Raw genomic sequence first — 20,108 nt, 5'->3', positions numbered from 1 at the left:
GGCTAGCCCTGAGAGCGAGGATAAATTTAACGTATTTAAGCTTTTCCTGGTCTCGGGGGGCGGTCCCTAACAAGTATATGCACAGAAAACGACTAATAAGGCACACGCTTGGAAATGTCAAGATTTAAACGCCTAAACGTTTTTTAAGTATTTTTAGCGAGAAATTTATAGTGTTTTTATATTCTTTTAGAAATTTTATTGTTTTGAAACAATCCTTGTTGGTTTTTAACGTCAAAATAGTCATCGTTCTCGAAAGGAAAGTCATATAAATGAGTGAACGGCTTAGTTTTATACTAAAATGTTTTGTTCATTTTGTGTTTTGTATAACCGCTTGATTCGCCGGTACACTTTGGGCCTAAATTGTATGTATTTATTTCACAAGTTTTTATTGTTTATCTTCGCTGATTCTGTTCTGTTTTCGGGGAATATTTAAGTCCGATCTTTCTTCTTTATTTCTTTTACTAACTATCCATGATATGACGGTGTTGGTTTTGGTTGAATCCCTCCCTGGCCTGGCCTCCCCTCCCCTCCCAGCCTCCCCTTTCAAAGGAAAAGTGCTGACTCAGTTGTTCCAATTCAATATGGCGGACAAAGTGCAATTCTATCTTCCAACAGCTGATGTCAGGAATTGAAGTTGTCGTTTTATGGAATATTTGAGCAAGAACCGAGCTCAAGAGCAGGGAACAGGGTCAGTAAACATCGATAGTAGATCTGTTCGATTGATCTTTAATCGGTTATGTTTGCGCTCTTTAATATATCTTCTTAAATTAATATAAACACGAGATCCCGTGATGGATCTGAGCGTGAAAGATCATAAAATCATCAAGACTGTTATCCAGTTTATTGTAGCATTGGGTATTTGTCCCAACTATTTCGAAGGAGTAGGTGCGGCCTTTAAACAAAGAACAGGTTTCGGTGATGCTTGTGTGCTGAGCAAGAGATCAAGTGTCCACAAGTTTGTATATAAAGTGTGTATAACGGTCTTGGTTAATTGTCTTGACGAGCCTTCATTAAGCGGAGAGATGTTGAAAAGCACCCCCGTGCGCTGATGTTAAGTTTGGCTAACTCTGGCTTCAGTGTATAATACCTGCGCGGTTTGATTCATTGTGGCGAGGAATAGAATGGTCGCAGTAGGTTTGTCCACTTTCTCTACAAGTGCCGTCCCACACCTCGAAGTTATGTATTTGAAATTAAATCAAAGTTGGATTTTATATGCAATCAATTGGGAATAACAATTAAATGTGCTCTTAAAATGGCCATAAACATGCTGTGTTTCTTGTTGTGGAATGAAAATTTAGCTACAGAAGAATTCAGGCTGATTCATCGAGATTATGGTCTATCATTGGGATAATACCTGTATTACCATACTGCACTGGTATACCCAACAATGGTGGAGTCTTCGTTCAAACTATCTCATGGATCAGTATGAATGAATAAGCTAAATCCACAATTAGTAGAAAATCTTGAGTTGTTTTCAATGTCAGATATTTTGAAATATGAATTTGAAAACTCGCAGGGAAAGCCAGGGGATTTATCCAGACTTTTGATTGACAGTTCTCGGGCTGAAGGCACTAACGAGAACGCAGAGTTGACTGTCTGAATGTCTTTGTTGCTGTTTTACTGCTGCAAGGTTGAAGAAGATGTTTGCTGTTTATGAATGATTTCTGGTATTGTTCTATTGTTTAATTCATTGCCTCCTATATCATGCAGAGACTGGGGAGAGTATTCAGGGGTTAATTATATAAAGGTGGTTTTTAGTCGATATAAATTTTTTTGCGAACCATATCCGTTCCAAAATATGTTTAATAACAGTATTTTTTGTATGTAAAACAAAAATTTGGAAAGCGTGCCAAAAAAAAAATTGGGGGAAAAACACCCAAAAGAGATCATCCAGCCTATGCCACAATCTAACCTGGTTATACAACCGGCTGCAATATTCAGCATAGTTACAACTACGAAAGGTGCAAGGCGGTTGCTATAGGAAGAACTCCCCCCCATAACTCACATCTTAACGGCCGTCTAAGGGGGAGATGCACTACGGCCCCCAGACCATGATGTATGTGCACCTAACCGTTACGTCTCAGTGAGAAACAGAGTATGCATCGCCACAAGCCTAGCGTCAGACGAATCAGCTACAGTGGCTAGCCCTGAGAGCGAAGATAAATTTAACGTATTTAAGCTTTTCCTGGTCTCGGGGGGCGGTCCCTAACAAGTATATGCACAGAAAACGACTAATAAGGCACACGCTTGGAAATGTCAAGATTTAAACGCCTAAACGTTTTTTAAGTGTTTTTAGCGAGAAATTTTAGTGTTTTGATATTCTTTTAGTGTTTTGAAACAATCCTTGTTGGTTTTTAACGTCCAAATAGTGATTTTCTCGAAAGGAAACTCAATATAAATGACGGAACGGCCTTGTTTATCAAAATGTTTTGTTTATTTTGTGTTTAGTATACGCCGACCAAGGTCGAATACGCCGTTCTCCGGCGGACTCGACCATAGTCGAATACGCCATTCAGTTCCGGCAATTAGTTCCGGCGGACTCGACCAAGGGCCCCAGAAAAAAAATTTGCCCCGGGCCCCAGAATTTCCCTCGGCGGCCCTGACCACGTATGTATTGACCGAAAGCTTTGCATTATTAAATACTTGCGTGGTATAATTAGAAGCTAATTTATTTATGTGATATCACCATGCAAAATTACAAAGATACTAGAAATACATGCATGCAGAAACTCCTCGCCTCGGTTAAACGAAATTAATTCAGTAAATTGTAGGTCACCACGTAAGTCTTTAATTAATACTGCTATGCAAAGCTTTCGGTCCGTTAACCGGGCATTACGTGGCGTACCTACAGACTTACGTGGTGTTCCTGCACACTTACGTGGTGTACCTACAGACTTACGTGGCGTACCTGCGCACTTACGTGGTGTACCTACAACCTTACGTGGCGTACCTACAGACATACGTGGTGTACCTACAACCTTACGTGGTGTACCTACAGACATACGTGGTGTACCTACAGACATACGTGGTGTACCTACAGACATACGTGGTGTACCTACAGACATACGTGGTGTACCTACAGACATACGTGGTGTACCTACAACCTTACGTGGTGTACCTACAGACATACGTGGTGTACCTACAGACATACGTGGTGTACCTACAGACATACGTGGTGTACCTACAGACATACGTGGTGTACCTACAGACATACGTGGTGTACCTACAGACATACGTGGTGTACCTACAGACATACGTGGTGTACCTACAAGCTAGTTTATCTATTGGTGTCACCATGCAAACATACGAGAATATTACGAATATTTCCAAAAATCAAACAATAAAACACGTCCCTAATGCTGCCCTAATCATGGGGATATTTTTGCAATTACCTATGAGATGGATAATGTGGTACAAGTGTGGATAATATTTTGACCATATTTGGTAAACATTCAAACCAGGCCCAACTGACGCGCGTTTTTCAAAAATATAAAGAACTCTTCGTCTGAAAGAAAATATGCATATACTGGACAAATTTTAGGAGTTTTACCTCAATACAAAGCTACCGTTTCACGATATAACGTTACACTTAAACAAGAAAAGATAACTGTTTGATGTTGTGCTAATATTACAGCATGATTACTGACGATGCAACAACAGAATCGGCCATCATGGCACGTCAAGAACCTCGGAATGGTGGTATGTCTGCTTCATCGTTTATCTCTTCCTATTCTACTCTGTGTAACTAGTACTTTTCGATGCACCTTTGATCGTTGTTGCTCTTAATAGGTGTTCGGCTATAAAAATTGTTGTGAAGGTTTTTATCAACATATTAAAAATTATGCGATGATCACACTGCTCACACACATTCGTTACATAAAAACGATAAAATGTTGTGAAATATATTTGTAAAATTGTACCCGAAATAATAATGCTCGAATAAAGTATTTCATAGGCTAAATGATTGCATAGAATGAATATAAACTTATATATTATTCAATACATTAACGTTTTGATGAATTTGTGTGCATTCTAAATGGGTGATAAAGATTTCATGGTTGAAATCCTATACTTTGTTTTAACATGTGGCATCATGTTAATCCATTGATGTTTAAAGTTGTTTCCAACTGGGTCTAACCTAAATATATTTTCAAACATTTAAAGTGACTGAAGCTGTTTAGGTGCACTGCTTCAGATATATACACTTTGCAACTTGTCTTGACCACAACTTAAAATTTGTCGCAACTCTTGAATTTGTTGCACCAACTGTGCAAATTGCAAAAATGTTATTTTAATAAGCTTTAACCCACTCCAACTGCAGTTTCTATGGATAGAAAAACATTAAGCTGGAGTGGATGTATTGGGATATGCCTGTCATAATTATTGCTTTTAGAATCGAGTGCACCTGGTATGGTTACAAGAGTATGTGTTGTTGGACAACATAATCAGAACAATGAAGCACTCAATAATGCTTTAAAGGTGATTGTTTATTTTTATATATCTCCATTTATTTTCTTTAGTATGTATCACTACTATTTGTCCACTGTATTAGTGATGCATGGTGGGATATATCAGTTTTCATAAAATTATTAATTTCATGCACACCTGATTTGATCAATGTTAAGGCAGGGATTGGATCTAGCCAGGATTAGAAATGCCAACATATCATGTAACAGAATCTTGATAAGGATATCCTGCAGGATATCAAGATATAGGCCCTTGCAACTCATGAGGTCTTACTGTAACTGAGATGATTTTGCAAGACATTGTGAAATTAGCAATTACATGTTATAACTTATAAGTAAAGATTATGAACCTTTCAATGCATGCTAGAACTTTGCAGCAATTCAGCAAGTTTTTCTTTTGAAGCTAGTACCTAAAATTGAGCACCTGGTTAACCTAAGCTAGTACCTAAAATTGAGCACCTGGTCTGCCTTAATTAACGAACAGGTGTGATTTGTCTTGAGAACTATAGGGTGATTAAATAAAAAAATAAATGACAAAAGTAAATAATTACCTGAAAAAATACTTCCGTTTCTAATTATCTTGATTTACTTACCTGTAGATGCTAGATGTTGAAGTGATATATTCTGATGATGGCAGAGACATTGCAGATGCCTCATGCATGTCTGATGCAGTTGAAGTTGTATTTTTGTGTGAGCCTTTTGAGGGAGAGAATTTTGACTATCTTTGGAAAGAGGATCATCGCATTGTTGGACCTCCTGTTGTATTCAGTTGTGCTGAAGAATGTCAACCATTGCCATGTTCCTCAAGACCTCTCTATTGTACCTCAATGTCAAATATTGTAGTCTGCTTTACGGGATTTAAAGAGAAGAGTAAACTGTCTAAATTGTGTGCGTTGGTTCATTTCATGGGTGGAAGTGTGCGAAGAGATTTCAATGGCAGAGTCACCCATCTTGTTGCTAATTCTGTTCATGGAGATAAATATAGGGTACATGATGTATAGCAAAGATATCTGTCAAATACACAATCATAGTTTCTCATTCTTGTAATGATTTTCTTGTATGTTGTTATAAAATTGTGCTGTCAATTTAAAATTCTGCCAACCATCTTAATACCTAGTTCATTTCATTCAGGCTGCTGTTGGATTAGGAACCTGTATTATGACTGAAGAGTGGATCCATCAATGTTGGGACATGCGAACTAACCTGTAAGTCATTTTTTGCGAACTATTTTCCGTCCTGATGATGAATCGTGTGTGCTTTTGCTTATATTTTTTGCATTTCATGTATAAATTTACAGGACATGGAGAGCTGATAATGAAGAAATGGTATGAAGTGATTTTTTCTCTCCATATGATATAAAGTTCTTGTAAAGCTGTAATTCGCTCCTTATGTATTTGAGTTCTAATTGTACAATTATGATCGGCGCAGTTATATATCTCTCCACTCTATATCTCATGTTCCAGAATTTCTTGTTTCAGTCAACTCTCAGGCAATGCTTTTTATTATTAGATGGAATATAAACTTCCGCCATTTTTTGACTGTTGTTTGACGTTCTTTGGCTTCTCTGAAGAAGAAAAAGCTCACATGGAAGAAACCACAATTGAACAAGGTGCATTGTGCTGTTAGCGAACTAAAACCTATAGAGACGATTGGACACCACGACACTAGTAAACAATGTATATTACTACGAATAAAATCTTGTTAACCCAAGATTTGAGCTTTAAAAAAACACAGCAAGTAAATTTACGCCTGCGCCTCTAAGGCGATATTCAAATTTTGGTTTCAGTAATGTTATGTTACAGTATATGTGTCCTGATATCTTAAAACATTGCCTAAACCCTTAACCCAAATGCTAATGCTAATGTTTATTCTGTATATGATAAAAAACAGTTGAAAACACAACGACATGCAGCAGTGATCATTATTTGGAATATGATAAGCACTACATATAAATGCAACTACGTATATTGCTGTTCTTGCCGTGCTCGCTGGGAATTGCGCAAATTTCAGCCTATGACAAAACGTTTTGGGTGCAGGATTCAAATCTTGAAATTGTTCATTTTCAGGTGGTACGTTTTGCAGTCTTGAGGATAAGATATTTACTCATGTGGTTGTTGAAGATGGTGTTCAAGATGTACCACAGGAAGCAATAGACCTGGCACAAGTGAAAATTGTGAAACAAGAGGTAAATTTTCTGAATGAAATTTCCTGAACATACCGGCCGCGTTATCTTCGTAATTTGGAGCACCAGGGTATCTTGCACAACCAAGCTAGCTAGGACATCCACGCTTGTATATTTTCTGTTTTTAGTGGTTTTGGGCGAGTATTCAAGTAGATGCTTGTGCAGACACGGCTTTGTATCTCTTCAAGCAGGTGCGTCAGAGAATTCGATTGTTAATTAAGTATATCATGTAATTACAGCTCTTTCACACGATATGTTCGTGCGACCACTTCAGGTAAATTTGAACATTATATAAAAAATGGTTGCATGTTGATTTTGGCAACCGTACGGTGAAAAGTCATTTGAAAATCACTCTGACATAAACTTATAATGTTATATCTTGCGTAAGATGCGGTAAAAAAATCTACAAGTTTAACTAATACATAAAATAATATTAATTCCCATCACCACATGAACTTGTGTCGTTGTGATTACCCCTGCACTTTGTAGCGCAGTATAGTCAGAACACTGTACTGGAATCAAGTGCAGGTTAAATTTTCGTTGAAGGATTTTTTCCAAATCTGTTCCCGTAAAAATATCGCGACTTCAATAATCCCCGAGAATTTTAATAAAATACACGACAATAGTAACTCCGAGGATAAATATAAATGATCATGTTTGATGATCAGATTTCCTCTCTATTATAAAACAAAAAAGGAAGTAAAAATAGAAAGTAAGTTGACAAAATTTAAAAGAGATACAGCGAGGATGGAATAGAAAGAATCAACAAGAACTATACTTCCCAGGTGGTGTTCAAACCTTGGGAACCTCGTGTCCTATTGTTTGTGCGCCTAGTGTAGTATATGTAGTTTATGTATCTATACTAAATTTTTAAAATAAATAATAATAAATAAATAATAATTAGGCTACACAACTATACTGATGTGAATTATACGATATACAAAGATATTCAGCTACTATCGTGAATGATATCGCCACTTCTTAGTGATTATTCTGGTAAATACTATAGCTCCATACCGAGCCTTTACTTCGATCATGTGGAACTCCGTCGAGCAACAAGAAAAGTCGAAAAAGACGGCGTATGAAGGAGACTGACGTAATGGAACTTCTTTCACCCAACTCTTCTTGTCATGCAGCAAAACGAAGAAGTGGTGATGTATTATCCGTGAGTTCATTCTCTGGTTCATTACTGGACGTCACTATGGCATCGCCAGGAACTCCAAAAGATGGTATGCTGGATTTTTTTAAGAGTATAATTACCTGAAATAAAGCAGGCGCTAGACTGGCATGTGAATGTGACTCCTAGACAAATGTATCGTAAATCTTTTCTCTAAAATAATACGGTTTAACTTTTACTTTAATACCCTTTAACCATTGACTTTCTGTAGATTTGTTTGGTACACCCAGTGGCCAAATGACACCCCGACAAGCAACGCCGGCAAACGTCATCTCACCTTTAAAACCAAAAACAGCGAGACATCAAGTCGCTCTTGAACTTCTGCAGACGGAACGAAATTATGTCGAAATACTCAATACAATATTGAAGGTGCGTACACAATTAACCAATGAACTCCATCGAAATGCTATCTCTAAAGCGTAAATTCTATCTCTTAATGCATGTTCAAAAAAGGGGGAAGACGCACTACTTCGCATATTATGTAGGTTTTTAAAATGCCTTTGGAACAAGAAGATCAGCGAGCTGGACCAATCCTCGCACCAGAAGAAATCAAAACGATTTTTGGAAGTTTACCAGATATCCTGGAAGTGCATCATAAAATGATGGTACGGCTGGTGTGAAATACTATAGAAGATCGACTATCATTGTTTAAGCTTACAGTATTGTTGTGTGGTTTGGATGTTTGCGTTTCTTCACGTACTTTCTGATTACACATCGTCATGTACATATCTTGTATAGATGGAATTGGAAAAGATGTTATCCTCGTGGACGGAAGATAAGTGCATTGGAAATATCATTTTGAAACATGTACGTACATATGCATGCATGTATACATTACTGAGATGAGAAGTGTCACTTGTAGTTTTCTAACTGCATGATTAAGAAATATTCTTTTAATCAGACTGTTGCACTCACCAACTTCAACTATATAGGCTGATGTTCTCATGAAAGTGTATCCGGTTTTTGTGAATTTCTTCGAAATGAGCAAAGAAACGGTTGTTAAATGCGACAGGGAGAGACCGCGATTTCATGCTTTTCTAAAGGTATTGATATATTAAATAACTCTACGGCACCAATCACGTTGTTATATGTGACTGTGATACGTACATTACATGCTCTATGTAGATCCGCTATGGAAGGCAATGGGATTATAAAAAACATTCATCATTGCTCCAGGAAACGTAAGCGTTGGTTGCATTATTTGTTTCAGATTTGCCTCGGAAAACCTGAGTGTGGGCGACAAACGCTGGCAGAATTGTTGATTAGACCTGTCCAAAGACTTCCAAGCATGAACTTACTTCTGACCGGTAGGTTAATTCATTCTTCGCAGGCTGATATTGGTCCACGTGCACACTCGGTCATCATCGAGCTCTTGATGTGTCTTTTAGGGGCGCCCATTATATTTACATCTGCTTGACACAAAAAATGCATTTTCACCATATATATGACCGGTTTGACCATTTTATTTGCCTAAAGAAAAGGCCCTTCTCAAAGAATAGTTCGTATCCGACGTACCGTTTGGTTTTACTGATATATGTATCATTAACAGATCTTCTAAAGCAAACGAAGAAAGCAGACTCCGATAACCCTGATATAGTCCCACTTGGCAAGGCTATAGATGCTCTTAAAACCGTTATGACGTTAGTATTTCAGAATTGTTCATTTTTATCTGCACGTCGATCTCTCCTTCCTTATACTCCAGATATACTGCAACTCTAACTAACAAAGAATGGTTTTTGTGGCCAAGCATATATAACATGACCTCGTTGGTTTTCTAGACATGTCAACGAGTATAAACGTAAGACCGACAGTCAGGTGCAAATGTTTGAAATAATACAAGATATCGACAACTGTCCGGTAAGCGGGGCTCTTCAAAATTATTACGATACTTCATTTCCCCAGCTTCGAAAGAAGAGAATATTACAATTCTGTTTGATTTGATAGAAAAAGTATCGATCTTATTATGTTGTGATTTCTTATAGCCAAACATTTTATCTTCGCATCGTGCATGTATTGCGAAAATGGATGGATTTGAACTGAGTGATGTGTTCTGCGGTAAAACACAACCTGTTACGTTGTTCTTATTCAGTGACAGTCTTGAGGTTTGTTTATACCGTACTCACTTTGACCATGCAACAACATTAAACTGTCTAACAGTTATGTTCATATGTAGAGGCCATGTACTCCTTTGTTTGCCAGGTGCCATGCATGCATATTAGAGCCTGAGATAAACATCAATGGCTGAACAATTCAATTAAAGATGAAATGTTCAAACATTTGTTTTTGATTACTTCAGGTCACTAAAAGACGTGCTGGTGTAACCAAAAGCAGTTCTGCCCATTTTCCTATGAAAAGTCCAGCAAGCAAAACACCACAAAGGGCGTACAAACATCTGGAGTTTATTCCACTGTCACAATTACGAAAAGTCGTTGATATTAAGGAGACTGAAGGCAAATTATTTAATTGTTATTATACCTGTTGTTGTTTTGGTTTATGTAATTTTTCCATCCTTATCTCTTACTAAGAAAAGCTCTTTAACCAGGGGCGATTTCTGAAACAACCTATTCAACTTGAGTAAATACACCGTTATAAAAAGTTTGATTTTCCCTGGTATTTGCATTTTTTGCTGTAAATCTAATCTGTAGCTAACCCACACGTAAAACCTGAAGCAGCGAAGTTTCATGTCGGAGATTCAGCAGTCTCAACTCACCCGCAGACTTGTTGCTTGTCTTCTCACATTGTTGCCGACTGTTTTTAGAGAACCACGATCTGTTTGGTTTCATGTACCGTTCAAGTGATATGATTGAAAGATTCGCGATGCTGCGTCTTGTTCCAGACGAGATTACCAAGGAAGCATGGCTGGAGAAACTCGTCACTGGTCTGGCAAATGCCACTTCTATCACTAACAGAGTAAGAAATCGCTGATTTATCGTCCTGTCCTACGAATGGCATTTCTCTTCTCTACTTTAAAATTTAGCTAAAACAAGTGTGGTGGATGAGATTCTAGGAATCTTAAACACTAAACACCGTGTTTAACATAACATTTTCGTGTATATGTCTGGGATGCACAGTGTAGGCATGTGAAAACATACGGTACTGAGTTGTTCAAAATTATTACTGTTATTTAGGCGGACTGCATTACGACATTGGATGCCAGTACGTTAGCTCTAACCAAAAGTGATCTTGCTTTAACAAACCAAACTAAAATTGGTCGAGCCGTGAGGTAGGTGAATTCACTTTTTATGAGGCGCAGGAAATTGTTTATTTTCTGACAACTGTTATGAGGACTTCACTTCGCACAAGACACTACATTAATGAAAATATACGAAAAGTGTTATGCGCTTATAGTATGTGTGTGTCAGTGCACAGGAACAATCAACCATGTTCTGTTTTTGAAAAAGGGTTGCAAAGAAAACGACAAAGAAAGTTAGTCGGGCATTTTCAATGAACAAAACTCCACGAAGTAAAGTGAATGTTGTGAAACGTTCCAACTCAAAGTGAGTTTTATTATATTTCTTCTTTCTTGAATATATGAACGCATTTATTAACCCTCGACCCCACCCTCTATACCCTAATAAAAATTTACCCGTGCGGCGTACTTGTCCCGGGTACTGTCTTGTCTTTACCTTCCAAACCATGCGTTGTATTTATATACTTCATGATAAACTGTGACGTATGTTCTTAGCCCCCACCCCACCCTGTAGGCTACGACATGTTATGGCGTGCTTTATATGTGAATACATCTTATATTCCTTGTTATGCAGTGTATCGCCTGGAGGGATGTCATTAGGTTGTGGAAGTCCACTTCAACCTTCTACAAGAGAAAATTTGCGATCACGACTTCTTGGTACTTGCGATGAGTCGACGGTAAGTTGGTTGATGTAGTAGGAGTAGGGCCCACATTTCTACTCTCCTCCACCGGAGAACCGACATTAATAGTAAACACAGATGTTTTAGCTCTTATCCGTGAACGGGCATACGTAAAAATACCCGAGTTTTGCTCCCTGCCGATCCCATTTCTACACCCAATATCCCTCTTCTACCAACATGCCCCTTCTACCGCGTTTTCTTTGACTATTGGGTACATAGAATACCAGTTCAAAGGGGTATAATGTTAAAGATCTGTTAGAGGATTAATTGTAGTTTGTAGAACTGAACTGCATAGTTCTTTAAAAATAATGTTCATTCTTGTTCCGAGATTATGCGTCCAATTGAGTCCAGTAACATATAACAAGGCAGTTCTATATAGAATTCACTGTTAGGAGTTGGAATGGCTATAGGTGTTCTATAATTGCTTTCTAGTCCTGACCACGTACGTAATATGTCCCTCCATCCATTCTAGGGCAAAGAACTACGATCTAACTTGAAGGTGATGAGCCAGTACATGAGCTCACCTTCATTATTGCCCGGTAAAACATAATTCATCAAGTTGCACCTTCGTAAAAGCTCACTGGTCCTTCGCAAAGAGACACTGTAAAAGTGTAGAGGTTGCCCTGTAAATATATTGCTAATTACTAATTGGTGTCACCCATGAAACAACATATAAAAATCAAATAAATTAAAATATATCCTTTAGACATACCAAATCAGCTGGCCAAATTGCACTGCTAAATAGAATATCTAATTTTTTAAGTATTTCGAAGCCCAAATATTAAAATCAGAAACGTTTTTGAGCATACTGTAATAACTATTTAATACTTCTTCACGTTCAACAATGAACATATATCACTTTGCACTATTATATTGTAGTATATAATTGTTTACAAATAAATATTTTTATAACTGTTTAGTCACAAATACTGCGTTTATATCATATGCAACCCCTCACATTTATTAAAACCCACACATATTTGCAAGGCAAAAGTTTAAAAGAGAAGCCATAAACGGTATTACTGCGATGTCAGCAATGACAATGTTCAGTAGCCTGATGGAACTTGATTCCTTGTAATGCTTTTATAGCTTTAGTCACACTAAGTTGTTGTTGACCTACTTCAGGAAATCCGTTGGTGAAATGTCCGCAAATGAGCCTTTATCTGTGGCTGTTGATAAAACGCCCGCAGACGAGCCTTTATCTATTAAAGCAGTCTGTCATTCTTCCGCCTAATGACGGTTTCTTCCGTTAAAACATGGAGAAAAGGATGGGTAAATCTAACTCTTACCATATGGCTATGTTTTACAATTGCTTTTGTCCACGTTTATGTTTTACAACTTAGCTATTAACAGTTTCATTGTCAGATGTCCGATTGTCAGAATTAAGCTTCAAACAGAGAATGCCATTGTTCTTCAACATGTTGTTTTAATACACTAAGTGATATCTTCAGCGACAGGAGTGTTGCTGGCAGTATCTGTTTGCTTCTCTGGCATATGATCAACAAAACAATACGTAGAATCCTCTTTGGAATCAATGGATAATCGCCTTTTATTGCTGTTCGTTCTTACTCCGATCATTTCAAAAATTATTCTTAGATTTTCAGGATCAGAATAGTCCATATGACCGTTAATGATTTCAGTGAGATCAAGGTTGATCATCTTCTTGCTCTTCCAAGGAATCTCGCATAAACCAGCAATGGAAGCACGCAATGAAGAAGCTCTATAGATGAATCTCAGGAACCAATCTTTACGGCAAAACCCGTTAAAAATTGTACCAGCAACAACATCTGTAAGTCTTTGCCACTTGTCAGCATTTCCGCTTACTGGTGCTCCGAGTACTATCACATTCTGAACTATTCCCCCGGAGTCAGCGTGTGCACTGAGCTCTTCCAAACAATAGTATATTACACGTGCACCCAGGCTGAAACCAACCAGATTTACTGGGCGTTTTCCTTGATTGCGTAATAATAGAACTCGTGCTAGTTCTTTGCCAACTTCTTTAGCACGGCTAGCACACACACTCCAGGGATTATCGATCAAGTACGCAGCACTCAATAGAGTGACAGGCCATGCAATAGCTGCCATGATACCTTGCAAAACAGTATATTTGAGAGCTTCTGTTGCTGCTGTACCTAACACATTCGTCGTAATTATATCCCGAATTGCTGAGCCCAATTCTAACAAGAATTTACTTTCCCACACTAATGAGTAAGCTTCTAGTGATGGTGAAAGTGCTGACCACTGGGTGATAAACTCTACAGTGCCACTTTCCATTAGCCAGCCAGATACACATATTGTCACGTGCAAACGGTGCATACAGTCGGACAGATGTAAAAAACTAAACTCCTCAGTCATACCAACACGTCGACTCATCTTATAACCGGTTAGACCTGCACCTGTTGCTCCAAATACAGATGTGATAAATGCTATTCCAGCAGATGAGGCTAAGAATGTTGCTCCCCCTCCTCCAATCAATGCACCTGCACTTGCAGCAACAACAGGAGCAGCTAATCCTCCAGTTAGTCCAATAATTGCTCCACCTGCAACAACCCCAAGCCCTATCATAAATGCTTTTTTCTTTTTCCTGTACGACTTCCTTTTGTCAGCTTCTTCATGAACTTCTGTATCTTGTTCAATAAGAACATTCAAACGATCTGCTAAGTCATCTTCATATGATTCAATCTCCTCTTCTCTTGTTCCCAATTTACATGCAAAAATATAAATCAAAACCCTTGCTCTTGCATCATAGCCTCCTTGCTTTATGGATAAACGAATCAATTCCTGACCCAATAAACTGATGTCCTCACTAAGACTTGCCTCATCTTTTAGAGTATTTACCAATAGTTCAATGTTTTTATCATCCTCACTTCCCTCGGTTTCATCTAGCATCAAATGGAACGATGTTGCTACAGACAAGGGCAGACCTAAATCTTCAACAATTTTTGAAATATATGATTGAGACCAAACAACATCGGATTGGGTTTCATTTATATTAGACAAAATGTACACACAAAGTTGTGCCAAAGAGTATTTTCCAACATCTGTTAGAGTTATATGAGGACAGAGTTCTTCAACTTGATCTTTGCTAGCTGCCATACCTCAATGATGTGACCTACAAGACACATGATAACAAGTAAAGGGTTTATAAAATATTAAGAAGAAATTAATATTACATGCAAGGGTCAACAGGTGATGTTTTTCATTGTATGGAATTTTACTGTAGATCATAAATTTAATAATATTTTTTGGTTTTAACAACATGAAGAATATATAAAGCAATCCAGTAGGAAAAAATTAGAAAACCGCACTAGACCTGTAGGTTTTGTTTTGAAACAGTTTGTACAAGTTTGATGAAAATCGTCATAGCTGCATATATACATTCAACATTTATATATAATATGTACGACTACAAAGTATTATGTACTGTATGCTAAAATAATCTACCTAAAAATACACTGGCCCCTCTTTTTTGTATGTAGAAAACGAAGAACCATTTTAAACATTTTTTACTTACATACTTTACTAGTATAAAGGAGAGCGCGACGGCTATTTCATCCTATTTGACGCCTTGACGGTCGGGTCATGAATCTCCTTTAATATGTGTATAATATCACAAGACAGCCACCGCAAACCCTAAAATCATAATCCGTAGCTATTAATTTATAAACTATACCAGCAAAATAATTGGACCAAACTACCAAAAGTGAATGTACTTAAACTGTAAACTTTACGCACCTTTCTCGATATTCCACTCCTGAATTTGTGACAGCCATGTTTGGAGAGAATTTGTTCTATTGTTCTTCTATGATCTCGGGCGGAAACCTGGGCCAGAAATAAGACAAGATGGCGGCCAAGGAGAGCGTTGTTGTGTCATCATCTGTGGGGAATACTAGAAGTGTTTGTGTTCAACTTCATCCTTTAGTTATCATGAATATATCAGATCACTACACAAGAATAAGAGCGCAAGCAGATGGCGGCAATCCCCAAGGTAGGATAAAACTTTCATAGATTTTTCAGAATTTATACGTTGTATAAGTAAATGTTCACTGACGGACTTAGAAAATGTAGTAAGCTTCTTTTATTTAATATTGCCGTCAGTTAGTCTTGATACTTTGCTACTGTTTGATGGTCACTGTGGTTATTCTAATACTTTCACATTTCTATTTGTTGGCATTTACAAGGCTGGTATGGGGTAGATATTGGGGACGGGCACAAGCTGCACAATTGCAGAAACGTACAAAATAGCCAATCATCCTGCATTTCACAACAATTAGCATATGCTACGGGTCCCTTGAGAGCCAGTCATTGCATAGGGAAGCCACAAACGTCCACCACTCCACCTGGTTGCCTGCCATCTGTGCAGCCTTGCCCCAGGTCACCCAACCAAACGATCATCTCTCTTTGTCCACCGTCGCCATGTCTCCTTGGGTTGACCAACTTTTTGTCTCCCCGTCGGTATCCAGTTCAGCTGAACAATTAGAAGGTCTACAAAAAACAGCTGAAGGACTGCAAAATGTTGTGGTATATATGGGCAAAAGCACAAAAGTTGTTGTACCCATATTTGTAGTACTCCGAAACTAATTTGGCCTGGGCCAAACTGGCTCCACTTAAATCATTAAACTAAGGTGCATTTTTTGCAAATTTAATTTGCAAAAAAGTCAAATGGTTTAGTCCACTATGCCAAAGAGCTTTGGCATGGATTTGTGATGTTTGATGGCACAGTGGTGTATAAATAACATTAAACTACATGCAACTAAAGAAATGCTAAAAGTAAATTAATTTATAAAATATAAAACAATAGAAACTCCATAAAAAGTATAATTTTGAAAAATATAATTTTCAAATTGTATAATTGTACATACGTATGTACAAGTATCTAATTACTTCACTACATGTACTTGTACATATGTAATAACATATGTAATATCATTGTCATTCTTTTCCTGATTATGACTATAATGGAGTTTTTAATTTATGTTATAGTATTTGGTGCATTACTTGGCACACAGGAAGGAAGAAGCATGGAGATACTAAATTCATTTGAATTACAATATGATATGGTTGACACTGATGTCATTATTAATACAGATTATTACCATGCTAAAGCAGAGCAATGTAAGTAACAGTGAGAGCAACATGCTGCAATGTTAGAAAACAATTCAGAATTGACTAGGATTGCATAATGTTGAGACAAAGTTAGTGGAATGGCAGCCAAGTATACAGTCTTGGGAAAATTAGGAAAACACATTGTTTATAAAAAGAAAATTAGGAAAACAAGGGGCTAGTATATTGGTGTGTGACCTATTCATTCAGCCAGTCTACCAACCCTTGAAAGATGTTTAATATAAACTGTTCTTTAAGACTTTAACCACTCTCCTTTTACAAATATTAAACCTTTTCTGTCTACACCTTGAGCCATAAGCATGCATCATTGTTGTGCATTTCTGTGGAAGTATACAGAATTAAAATAGCTTAATTTAACAGTTTCGCAGGTTTTTAAAGACTTGGATTTTCTTGGCTGGTACACAACAGGCAGTACAGCAAATGAAACTGACCTTAAAGTGCATCAACAGGCTAGTATAACAATATGTCATCCTCAGAATTTGTAAAAATGCACCTGGGCTGTAACCCTCTCCCCCACAACTAATTTTGTCTCCAGTTTTTCTACGGGAAGTAAGTACTTTAAATCCATAGCATTTAGCAAGTCTGAATAGTTAGAATATTGTAGCTTGCTTTTATCTGTTATTGTTGTCATTGTAGATGTGTCATATCAATGAAAGCCCTGTTTTACTCAAACTTAACCCAGTTGCAGGGAGAAGTAATGAGGTTTGTTCACTGTGTTGAGTTGAATAGATTTAAGTCCATTAAGAAAAGGAGAATGAGACTAAATTTATGACATAAGTCTGTTCTTTCCTTAGTCATGTGCAGTCCTTTGCCAACCTGATAAATCTAATGAGAGAATTCCATTTATGCCATATTTTCGTGTAATACGATTTTTAGAAATCAAATATTGCATAAATTTGTTTTTAGCTACCAATCAATATGTACGAATCTGTTATTGATGTTGAGGATGGCAAGGTGATAAATCATTATTTATATCATGAATCTGTGTCTGTAGATTTTTGGCAATCATTGAAACCCTTTATGTTTTGCAGACGCGGATGTTATTCATTGAGTTACCATTCACGTTAGCCACAGAAGAGGCTGAGAGAATTGGTGTGGATCATGTTGCTAAAATATCATCAACAGGAATAGTGGAAGGATCAGGTATAATATGATATGATATATTATGATATATTTTGTGCGCATTCACACCTTGATTCATCGTTTATTGTTAACTGATTTCTAACTAATAAAAATGACCAATTGCTTCAGTCGTCCAGTTTATCCTTTAGAAAACAGAAAACAGACACCTTATCTGACATTTTATATTTTTATTTCAGCTTCTGAACATTTACTCTCAATTTATAACTCAATAAAAATGTTGCATTCAAGAATCAAGATAATTATGGAATACACAAAAGCCGTACAACGTGGTACGTTTGATTTCGTTGTAAGAAAAACTATTTGTTGTAATTCAATTTCATTGACAAGAATCAATGAGTGTGAATGAAATTATATTACTGTACGGAGAGTAAGGGTGCCTATGGAAAACAGCGATATCATTTTCAGAACAGAAAAAGGTTTGCGGGGAGTGAAGAAGCTTTTCTATCCACTATACGAAGTCCATTGAACAACATCTGCGTGCGCTAAACTTTACTCTTTTCTTAAAACCAATACTCTTACAACAGGAGAGTTGCAATCGAACCACGAGATAATGCGTGATATTCTCAGTCTTACCCAACGACTTCCCGTGATGACAACAGAAATGTTCAAAGGTGATTTCTTCAATGTAAGTATCACTTCAGACTACGAATACTAGGTCAGACCTGTGCCGAAGTACGTACACTGGATGGAGGCTTGGTCTGGGTTATCTTAGTGTGCTTTTATTTCATTCTTCGAATGCAATATTTAACTGAACTTTGGTTTTTCATAGCAATGCAATGATGTCGTTTTAATGTCATACCTGGCAACTATAACTAAAGGATGTAACACAATAAACGAGGTACGCTATGGCCCGACTGTACTAAAATTAAAAAACACAACTCCGAAGTTTCCTAAGAAACTTTGTTCGCAAAGCATAACATTCGTCTCAAAGCTCAAGGCATAAAGGATTTTAGTTCCTAGGAATTTAAATTGGCTTCTAATTGTGTTTCTAACTGTCGAATTACTACGCACTTCAAGCTATTTATAACTGTATTTAGAGCTAAAATCTTTTACGTTTAAAACATTATATTTTTGAACATTATATTTTTATTTAGTTTATTACAAAGTTTAATGTTGTCTACGATCGTCACGGCGTTGGTCGTCGAATGAGAGGACTTTTCTTTTGATCATCACAACTTAAAAGGTCTAAATTTCTTTTTTAATTTGTGATGGGCTAAACAAGACTAGAAATATCGCGAAGAAAAGAGAAGAGTTCGCCATAAAATCTTCCTTCCTCCACGATAGAACCGAAATCGTCATCGATGACGTATATAATTCGTTTCATTAGTATTCTTTCAAAGGCTCGACTAATGAAGCTGAGGCGTTACATGTAATCAATCTAAATAACTTGTAAGAAATTTGTTTGATTATCTACATTAAGATGAAGAATTCTGTACAAATCAAATTCTGATTGCTTGATAGCCGTGTAGAATGAGATAATCCTGTACGAAGTTACAAACCATTGTGTTACTGTAGCAATTTTTAAAAACAATTACCGAATGGTTATCGTGCTGGATTGCATGATAGCATTCTTTCGAGCAATTTTGCTGAAATTAGTGATAAGTCGGGCATTTTTTACACGTGAGTCTACAAAGTGCCCGTTAAGCAGTCTCCTTGATCAAATGGATATGTACATAGAAAGGTTCGAAGCGAAAAAAAATTAGCACACGTTAAACATTGGTAAATTTGGTATGATAATTTTCCTCATGACGAATATCCGCCGATTTTAGCGTAAACAGCTTTAAGAAATTATAACAATACGAAAAGGGGTCTTTATAAGAGTCAACAGACCATTTTAAAGAATAAATTTAGCCTGAAATTAAAACTGTTTGCCGTTACGAAGCCTTGCGTTCACGATTTTAAAAAAGTACCTTGGAAATGGTGGCGTATTCGTCATAGTGAGAAAGGCTAATTGGTATACAAGAGAGAAATGTCGTGGTTAAGTGTCGTTGGACTCCTACTAATATCCTTGGTTGTACGTGGAAATTGTTTACATTGCAGATATTCTCAAGATTGCTTCAGATTACAGACGTGCTGTGCTGACAATACTTGTCGTAAATCATGTTCAAACACGGTCTCCAGATCTCAAAACGAAACAAAAGAGGCG

The 20,108-nt window shown here is 37.2% G+C and overlaps 3 protein-coding genes across 5 annotated transcripts; 2 read left to right on the top strand and 1 right to left on the bottom strand.

Annotated features, from left to right (window-relative positions):
- Positions 1-961: 961 nt before the first annotated feature.
- On the top strand, positions 962-12,505 carry LOC114528110 (protein ECT2-like). Its single transcript, XM_028549698.1, has 24 exons — positions 962-1,667; positions 3,635-3,699; positions 4,394-4,479; positions 5,066-5,452; positions 5,598-5,671; positions 5,764-5,791; positions 5,976-6,075; positions 6,533-6,651; positions 6,777-6,839; positions 7,658-7,877; positions 8,037-8,194; positions 8,311-8,430; positions 8,564-8,632; positions 8,758-8,868; positions 9,036-9,132; positions 9,375-9,465; positions 9,604-9,682; positions 9,808-9,927; positions 10,122-10,275; positions 10,584-10,735; positions 10,954-11,048; positions 11,227-11,322; positions 11,590-11,692; positions 12,168-12,505. Exons 1-24 carry the CDS (start codon positions 1,654-1,656, stop codon positions 12,243-12,245), a joined length of 2,679 nt encoding a protein of 892 aa, XP_028405499.1. The 5' UTR covers positions 962-1,653; the 3' UTR covers positions 12,246-12,505.
- Positions 12,506-12,562: 57 nt separating this feature from the next.
- On the bottom strand, positions 12,563-15,486 carry LOC114528111 (transmembrane and coiled-coil domain-containing protein 4-like). 3 transcript variants are annotated; one of them, XR_003687470.1, is made up of 4 exons: positions 15,431-15,486; positions 15,214-15,328; positions 13,065-14,807; positions 12,563-12,643 (listed from the first exon to the last, which is right to left on the bottom strand). XR_003687470.1 is itself a non-coding variant. In XM_028549700.1 (3 exons), exon 3 carries the CDS (start codon positions 14,789-14,791, stop codon positions 13,130-13,132), a length of 1,662 nt encoding a protein of 553 aa, XP_028405501.1. In that variant the 5' UTR covers positions 14,792-14,807; positions 15,210-15,328; positions 15,431-15,486; the 3' UTR covers positions 12,633-13,129. The 3 variants fall into 3 exon arrangements, 2 of the variants coding, with proteins under 2 accessions (XP_028405501.1, XP_028405500.1); XM_028549700.1 differs by having other exon boundaries at positions 12,633-14,807; positions 15,210-15,328; XM_028549699.1 differs by having other exon boundaries at positions 12,633-14,807.
- LOC114528112 (COP9 signalosome complex subunit 6-like) lies at positions 15,484-19,826 on the top strand. The gene is made up of 10 exons (XM_028549701.1): positions 15,484-15,683; positions 16,679-16,810; positions 17,180-17,268; positions 17,456-17,521; positions 17,726-17,773; positions 17,851-17,962; positions 18,139-18,231; positions 18,487-18,587; positions 18,732-18,800; positions 19,057-19,826. Exons 1-10 carry the CDS (start codon positions 15,539-15,541, stop codon positions 19,126-19,128), a joined length of 927 nt encoding a protein of 308 aa, XP_028405502.1. The 5' UTR covers positions 15,484-15,538; the 3' UTR covers positions 19,129-19,826.
- Positions 19,827-20,108: the final 282 nt, after the last annotated feature.

Source organism: Dendronephthya gigantea, unplaced genomic scaffold, assembly GCF_004324835.1.
Source record: "Dendronephthya gigantea isolate DGI-Jeju-01 unplaced genomic scaffold, DenGig_1.0 000048F, whole genome shotgun sequence".
Lineage (NCBI taxonomy): Eukaryota > Metazoa > Cnidaria > Anthozoa > Malacalcyonacea > Nephtheidae > Dendronephthya > Dendronephthya gigantea.
The sequence above is the reverse complement of the archived record's forward strand: the minus strand, read 5'-3'. Positions and strand labels throughout refer to the sequence as shown.

What these genes read in the sequence shown, in the direction of transcription:
- LOC114528110 (XM_028549698.1), top strand. An exon ending in TGGGACATGCGAACTAACCT is followed by an intron (nt 5,672 to 5,763) that starts GTAAGTCATTTT and finishes ATAAATTTACAG; the next exon opens with GACATGGAGAGCTGATAATG. An exon ending in TGATATTAAGGAGACTGAAG is followed by an intron (nt 10,276 to 10,583) that starts GCAAATTATTTA and finishes GACTGTTTTTAG; the next exon opens with AGAACCACGATCTGTTTGGT.
- LOC114528111 (XM_028549700.1), bottom strand. Translation starts at nt 14,791, where the DNA reads ATGGCAGCTAGCAAAGATCAAGTTGAAGAACTCTGTCCTCATATAACT.
- LOC114528112 (XM_028549701.1), top strand. Translation starts at nt 15,539, where the DNA reads ATGGCGGCCAAGGAGAGCGTTGTTGTGTCATCATCTGTGGGGAATACT. An exon ending in CCATGCTAAAGCAGAGCAAT is followed by an intron (nt 16,811 to 17,179) that starts GTAAGTAACAGT and finishes TTAATTTAACAG; the next exon opens with TTTCGCAGGTTTTTAAAGAC. An exon ending in GATGTAACACAATAAACGAG is followed by an intron (nt 18,801 to 19,056) that starts GTACGCTATGGC and finishes ATTTTTATTTAG; the next exon opens with TTTATTACAAAGTTTAATGT.